We start from the raw sequence: 8,446 nt of genomic DNA, 5'->3' as shown, positions 1-8,446 counted from the left end.
GTCTTCCAAATATTTTTAGAATTTATATAATCATATACAAACATATCTGTACACACACACACACACAGCACATCCATATGTTGTGTTTTAGGTCATTGTTTTACAAAAATGAAAATGTATATACCCTTTTCTGTACCTTGCTTTTCTCATTCGACTATATTTTGGGGAAATTTCTCCCAAGTGAAGAGTTTCTTTTAATGGTCATATAATGCTCTGGAGATGTGTTGTGATTTATTTTTCTACCATTCCCCCTATTCGTGGAGATCAGTTTGTTTCCAGTTTTTTTCCTCTAGAAACAGTACTTCAGTAAACATACTTGTACCTATCTTTCTATATATGCTGGTATTTTGTTTCTGTTGATAGGGTTGGGATAACGGGGTCAAGGACATGAGTATACTTAGCTTTAAAAACTAAACTGCTTCCCTAAAAAAAGCTGTAACAATACATATTTACACTTACAATTAATAAAAATGCTTTCTTTAGCTAGGTTTCCCCAGGCTATTGTGTTATAACTTTATTTTTAACATTTTACAAGTGTAATCCATGTAAAGTAAAATCTAAATGTTACTTTATTTGCATTTCTTTGACTACAGTTGAATTCGATCATCTTTTCATAAGTTTTTTGGCTGTTGGCTTTTCCTAGCTCTGCTTCCCAAAGGGACCACTGTACTTTCATATTCTTTATCATTTTTCCAATGAGCTGTTTTGTCTCCTTGTAAATTTTTAAGAGCTTCTGCTATATCGTATTCATTTTTTGCCTGTCCTCTACCGTTATGAACTTTTTTTTTCAACCTATTATATTTCTTTATGGTATCTTTTGCCATGCAAAAGTTTTGAATTTTATTGAGATACTTTAGTTTATATTTTTCTTATAGTTTCTGTATTTTCTGCCTTGCCAAAGCACACCTACTCTCCCTTCATAGATTATATTTATGGTTCCTAGATTCTCTTATAGGATTTTGTTTGTTTGTTTGTTTAATATTTTAACGTCTAATCTATCGAAATCCATTTAGGATTTATTTTTAGAATTAGTGTAAAATAAAGATCTAGTTTTCTTCCAGATGAATAACCATTTGCCAGCCTCTATATTATTAAGTAATCCATCCTTTTGCCACTAAATTGAAATGTCTCTGTTGTTGCATATTAAATCCTCATTTAATTGTGGATCTATTTCTAGATATTCTCTTTCAAATATCTGTTTAGGCCAGTTTTCAATACTTATTGATTTGATTACAGTAGCTTTACAGAATTTTCTGATATCTGGTATATCAGATTATAGGTAATTATTAAATGCTTAAGTAAATGCATTAAAAAAGAAACTAATGTGTCAAAATGATACTCGTATAATTAAAATATTTTTTCTAAAATCTTTCCAAGACCTATGTATTTTTATATGAACAGATATGGGAAGAAAAGTTTTATTGTGCTTATGAGATCTTATACAAGTGACAGTTTGTTGTATTTTCAGTCTTTGAATGCTGTACTATATTAATGGTACTGTTTCCTTAATTCACAGATTGGACCTTCCGCGGAATCATCCGTGACTGTGTCTTCACTCTGAGCTACAACGGCTTCCCAGTGGGACCACTGCTCAGGGGAGAGTTCTGAGGTTTTCCTAAAGAGAAATTCCATGGGGACTGTACCTGACCCTCTGAGATCGGCTAAAACGTCCCTGATCACAGCTTCTGGAAAAGAGGAGGATCCGAGAGAGGTGCGGGCTGCCTCTCCTCAGCCTGCACCAGCCGCGCTGTGTAAGAACACCAATGGCCTTTCCAGTGCACCTGCCGAACCAGACCTCAGCCCCAGGGCAGCTGCCAAGGCCCTGATGCAGGCCTGTGAGCATGAGACCACCCAGCCAGACATGTCTTCTCCTGGCGTCTTCAATGAGGTGGAAATAGCTTCTCCCACACTCAACTCTCCTGCCAATACCCAGCTGCGAGGAAGCAGCAAGCCTGTAGCACCAGCCCCGTGTTCTGCAGCAGGAAAGGATCTTATACACACAACATTTACAATGCCAGCCAGTCAGCAGACCCACCAGGCCATTTCAGGTGAACAGCCTAATGCCGGTCACTTGTCAGGATCTGAAGATCCCCTGGTGAAATCACAGAGAACCTCAGATGGAGAGCAACCTGAGAAGTCAAGTTGTCCAGTGGGAAGCACTTGTAACAACAGCAAAGATCAAGTGCCCTGTGATTTTTCTTCTCAAGAAACAATCCAAGGAATGGTGCAAACTGCAAATGCAGCAGCCAGGGTGTTCAGTCATGCCTCCTCTCCTGTAGGCGGACATAAAGGGGAAAGGCAGGGAGCCATTTGCGACTCACAGATGAGGTCCTGTAAATCTCCAGCAAGAGAAGACAGATGTTTAGGGAATAAACAGCCCTCTGCCCCCACCTCAAACACCCAGGCGGGGACTTCTGTGACACCTCAAGCATCCCTCATTAGCAAAGTTTCAACGTTTCCTCCAGATGCAGAAAAAGTGCTGCTACCAGCACAGCATCAGGTGTCAAAGTTCAAAGAAGCAAGTACAATGACGAACCAAGCTGAAAATGAGATCAAGGAAGTTCCCAACAGGGCTCGGCAAGATGCTGAGGTGCAGGCAGTGGCAAGTGTTGAGAGCAGATCAGTCTCGACCAGCCCCAGCATCCTCACTGCATTCTTAAAGGAAACCTCCCCTACTCCTGAGCACTTTGAACAACATGAGCAGCTGCGTGTCATTTGCCATGGCAGTAGAAGTCACACACTGGAGCTGTCAGACAGCACCCTAGCCCCCCAGGAACTGGGGCAGTGCCCTAGTATCATGCCAGAAGTGCACATCCAGACAGTTGCAGCTGTTTCTGCAGCTTTCCAAGGGGATAGTAAATTGGTGAGCCTACCAGGTGAGGTCCTCAAAACCTCATCAAGCAGTGTGGCATCCAGTAATGTTCAGGATACATGTAAAGAAGATGGGAGGTCGGCAGGAATGACTCCAGTAAGAGTGGAGCCTACCTCTAAACAGCTTTCAGGTACTAATTCTAGCTCCCTGAAAGCTAGCCCTACTGACCAGGTTTCTATAAGTGTAGGGAGTCAGGATGAAACAAGTCATGGATTGGGGAAATTTAAAACCAAGCCATCTGAGCTTGCAGTGAAAACCACAAATGGCCACAAAACAGAGCCAGATTGCAAACTCTCCAACTCTTGTGGCCCTGCCAGCCAAGCCGACCAGTCCGGGAGCTTGGATCCCACTAATAATGGAGATGGGAGAGAGAAGAAGCCTGCGTCTTCTCAGATAGTAAAAGAACAGGAGCCTAAGGATACTGATATCCTCGATGCCAGGGCAGGAGCAGAGGCCAAAAATCTGCTCAATCCTAAATCTCAAGAAAGTGGAGGCACGGGATCAGTTGCCAGTCCCATACCCTCCCCGATTAGAAATAACCAGGAGGGCACTGTGGAAGAAATTAGACAGACCAAGACAGCCACCAGCCTGAGCCTGCCGTCTGATTCCATGGGTGACTCTAGTCCTGGTTCGGGCAAGAGGACCCCTTCGCGGTCGGTCAAAGCCAGCCCGCGCCGGGCCAGCCGCGTCAGCGAGTTCCTCAAGGAGCAAAAGTTAAACGTGACAGCGGCTGCCGCCCAGGTGGGGCTCACTCCAGGAGAGAAGAAAAAGCAGCTCAGCGTGGACTCCAAGCTGCAGTTGAAACAGTCCAAGCGTGTCAGGGACGTCGTGTGGGATGAGCAGGGCATGACCTGGGAAGTGTATGGCGCTTCCCTGGACCCGGAATCCCTGGGCGTCGCAATCCAGAACCACTTACAGAGACAAATCCGGGAACACGAGAAATTAATCAAAGCGCAAAGCAGCCAGACCCGGAGATCCATTTCCTCAGATACTTCTTCAAATAAAAAGCTCAAAGGAAGGCAGCACAGTGTTTTCCAGTCCATGCTGCAGAACTTGCGACGCCCCAACTGCTGCGTTCGTCCTGCCCCTTCCTCTGTGTTAGATTGAAAGGGAACGTGTATCGGAGCCCTTGTATACATTTAGGGTCTCCTTAAATGTCAGTCCCTGGCAAACCTTAGTTTTTGTTGTTGTTTTTTTCTGAGAGACCAGGAAGAGAAAGCGAGGATTAACTGTAGGAAATTGCTATTAAGAAATGTTAGGTCCTTTGATCGGGACTCCATAAATTAAAATATTGTTTCAATTTGAAAGAAAGAGAGAAAAGGAAGCTTCCCTGAAAGTTTACAACCTTAATTAAGAGGAAATAATATTCACTGGGGTTTTTAATATGATGTTGCTTTTAGAACTAGCATTAATACACATGTCATTTTGTGTTACTGTCTCAATTTATCATACTATGGTATTTCCATTAAACTCCCTGCTTTATATTGAAAATACTAAAAACACTATTAGCAAAAGCACTGTTATACTTTCTAGTCCTATTACAATAAGACTGCTGTTACCACACAAATTGTAAGTGGCTGAGAAGAACTATAATGTAAAAATTTGAAAAAAAATTTGACTCATTCCTAGGTCAGATGATATTAAGTAAAAGCATTTAAATGCATAAATAAAATACCAAATGTGAATTAATATTTGTAAACATCTACAGATAACCATTTTATAAACCTTCTTATACCTCTTAATAAATGTAGGAAAGTTATATTAGGGAAATTAGCTATGCTTTTGAATATTAATACTGCCCACATAAAACATGAATTTTATACACAGACTTTCCTGCACTGGAAGCAAGGTGCATCTCTGTGATTCTGACGAGATTAAATTCATATTTCCTTACCATAGAGGAAGTACACGCTCCTGAATTCTTGACAAGAATCATCATATTATCTATAAGACTAAATTTTATGTTGTACAGATATTCTCCAAAAACATTGTACTGAGAACATTAAGGTTCAGGTAAGGAATTATAAACAGCCAATTAACAAACACTCTTCTTTCTATGTTGAAAAATGAAAGCTTCCTGAGTAACAAAAACAATATGTTTAATTTAGACTCCTGTAAACATGATAGAGTTTGTGTTTCTCTTTTGATTTGGTCAGTAGCTCCTAATAGAAAATGTAGTCAACACCAAATAGAACACAAGCTTCCTCACAGTTTTTGTGTGTAGACTAGTATCATGTAATTGCTTAAGTTTCTAATCTGTAGCAAAAAGGTAAACTCTGCAAATTTACTGATTTTAAAAGAAATAACATTATATCTCATCTTTCAAATTCTATAAAAGAAGAGGTCTCCCTTAAAACACAGTGTGAGCTCTGGGTGGGCTATAGTACTTGAGAACATAGGTGCCTGTTTGAGCTCAGCTCTTATCTGTCTCCAGAAGACCCTGTACAGGGGACCCACGAGTGTCTTGCAGAGTGCTGGGCTGGGATGACCAGCAGTGGCTTGAGAGTTGGGGTAGTGTTGAACAGAAAAATGAGCTAGGGCCCTGGAAAGGCTTCCCCTCCTGGATTCATTGTAGGGAGATCACTGGTCTCTACCTTGCATTTAGAAAATCAGATTGTCAGATGTTGGAGAGGCACTGGTTGCCTTCTCTGAACTCATTCCCCTAGATAAGACAGATGGCCATGTGTTCTCTCTCTGGAGACTCATATATGCCAATTTTACATGAACTCAAAATCTGTTTTGAGTTCTTTTTTTTTTTTTCAATTTTAATTCTTTTGCAAATTCTGAACATATGGGGAAAACTCATACCTAAACTTTCACACCACAAGCTACATTGGATGTAGCTTAAATTAGTAATAGCCATTGATTTCTTTCAAAATAATCAGATTGCATATGAAGTCTGCATACGTAGACCACAGTCACAGCATTCTCAGAGACTGAGAATGGTACTTATAGCGGTTGTACTTGGAACTTACAATGATTTTTTAATGACACATTTTTCAGTTTCTTACCAATTTGCTTCTATTTAGAATGCTATCTAAAGTAGAAATTACCATCAAATTAGCAATCAAATGACTATTAACAATTAGAGATTAAGTCTAAAATTCTCTCTTTTGGCCTTAAATATTTGTTTGTAGCAATGTTCATGTCACTTCCGTCAGAGATGCCTTTTCCAGGATGTCATCTCACTTCTGTCTCTCGCTCACTGGCTGTCTCCCTCACACATTGGCATATATGCTGTGTATACACAGAGAATACTCTGTGTACACAGTGGCAGCTGTCAACAGTACCCACTCCAGCTGAGTGGGCCCCAAGTAATCCTCTGCTGTGAACTGGCTAGAACAGGCTGTTCCTGCATTAAAATAGGAGAAAAGGAAGAATTCAGCATCTGGTGATAATATTTATTTTCATGAGTTTGGAGTAACCACATGATTTATAAATAGTTAAACGAAGCAGAGGCCTAAAAGTGTTATAGACACTTGTCCCACATTAAATAAAGAAATTAATAAAATTTAACCAAATTAAAGCTAAACTTGGTGTTATTGTGCCTCATATTAAAACTTAACATTTTAGGTAGTAACTTTAACTGGTTTTCTTTGGTGCTATGAACTTTCTTTACTTCTTAATCTTTAATTTTTAATTTTTTATCTTCTAACATACTTTAGAGATTGTCATAAAATATTACAAAAGCTTTCTTGTTTTGTAGCTTATTGAATCTCATGCAGGGGACGGCTTTTAATTTTTTTTTTTTTTTAATTTTTTTCAGTGAAGGAATGGCTTTTAAAAACAGTAACAGAAATAGATTATTAAGTGGATAAATAAGATAGGAGCCTGTTCAAAAAAAACCATGTTTGGACATTACGATACCCTGTGTAGTCTCACAATAAAACCTTGATTTGAAAATTTTCCTTCACTTCAATCTGTGACACGGCACAAACATTCAGTACATTATTCCTGACTCCTTAGGTTCATTCAACAAATAAGGTTGCAGAGCAATTTTAGTGGCAGCTTCTTTGAACTTGGGCTATTCTTTTCCTGAGTGACACACATTGAGATGAAAATTATTTTTGTCCTTAATTTCTTTTGGTTATGTTTTGATCCTTTTTAATGCATTTTAGTTGCTGAAATAAATGAAGAAAATGTTTTATTAAGTAAATAAATATAAAATATTTCTTAAACCAGTAGGAAAAGAGAGATGAGTTAGAACACAGATTCCGGAGGATAATGAAACATTTAAAATGTTAAAATGCTATCTAAGTTACCCTGTGAATACTAGAATTTTTAATTTAAGTATTGATTTTTCTATTTTTATGACCATAAGAAAAATGTCATCCCTCCAGCTGTCATGTTTCTCTTTAGTGCTTTTCTAATTATATCTTTCCAAATTATTAGTTTTAATGCGTAAACATATAGTAAGATCCTAATTAACTTTTCTGTGCTTTGGATCACTGGCATAATTTGAACATTTTGTTAGGCCAAGGTTAACCAGAACTTTTTGTTTGCATCCAAAATGAAATATTTATAAAATATATGATTACGATTTCCTACCTTGACAAGTTCAGCTGTATCGAATATCATTTGATTTTTTATGGATTTTTAATTTTAGAATTGTCTGATATTCATTATTTTGGATACCAGTGTTCTCCATGTTATAAGTAAAATATAAAAACTGAAATAAATTGGACTGAATATGCATGTGTAACATATATCCTAGAGCTTGAATTTTGGAACCAAATCCTTAATAGGATTAAGTTTGTCATCTTAAAGTAGAAAGCCAAAGAGGAAAGTGGCCTTTGGTTGCATCCCCGAGTATTGAGGTTTTATTGTTTCTAGCTTATTCTAGCATTATTTCTCTTATTTCTGGGAGTTCCTTTCATTCTGGGAATACCTGTATATACCACGTGAAGAGTAGAATATGATATGACTTTATAATTTGTTTACAGAAGATATATGTGAGTATGCTGTTAATGTAAATTGTTCGGCCTTTGCTGTGTCCACTGTTACTATTTTACTGCCTAAATGTGAGAAATTATCTTCTCTTCCTCCAACATACTGTACAAGTGTTAAAAGATTTGCCCGCTTCTAGTACCATATAATTCACCACATCACTTGTCTACTTTTTAAGAATCAGTATAAAGAAAAACAATACATTAGAATAAAGTTTGCATATATGTATATGTGTTTTTACTGAAAATCAAGCACTTGTAGCTTTGTGTAGGCCTCTACCTGTCTGATTTACTAATCATCTACAATGCTGCCATGGAGATGACGTGTTTACTCTCCTGCTTTGTCCTAAATGGTGTTTGAGAAATGAGGCCTGTGAGTTTCCCTTTGTGAGAATGATACAGTGAACTCAGCAGTATCTTGGACAGACGAGCTGAACATCTTGTCCCCACCCTGTTTTGTCTATACAGTTAATCAGAAGTCTTGTCTATGTCTGCTTCAGTGTTTACTATTTTATTTTCATATCTGAGCATTTTGTTTTCTGTTAGCAGTATTCCTTGTTGTGTGGCCCTTTTGATTGAATCTCTCTAATTGCTGGTCAGCTGTTGCCACGTGGCAAATAACAGGTGA

General features: G+C 38.4%; 1 protein-coding gene across 1 annotated transcript in view; it reads left to right on the top strand.

Annotated features, from left to right (window-relative positions):
* The window catches only part of GPRIN3 (GPRIN family member 3), a 59,846-nt gene extending 53,375 nt beyond the window's left edge, over window positions 1-6,471 (top strand). The window contains exon 2 of the mRNA XM_006910729.1: window positions 1,517-6,471. Within this exon, the coding sequence (XP_006910791.1) occupies window positions 1,631-3,979 (2,349 nt within the window). The 5' untranslated portion in view covers window positions 1,517-1,630 and the 3' untranslated portion in view covers window positions 3,980-6,471. The remainder of the gene's footprint in view (window positions 1-1,516) is intronic.
* The last annotated feature ends 1,975 nt before the right edge of the window (window positions 6,472-8,446 follow it).

This window comes from Pteropus alecto, unplaced genomic scaffold (genome assembly GCF_000325575.1).
Source record: "Pteropus alecto unplaced genomic scaffold, ASM32557v1 scaffold63, whole genome shotgun sequence".
NCBI lineage: Eukaryota > Metazoa > Chordata > Mammalia > Chiroptera > Pteropodidae > Pteropus > Pteropus alecto.
The sequence above is the reverse complement of the archived record's forward strand: the minus strand, read 5'-3'. Positions and strand labels throughout refer to the sequence as shown.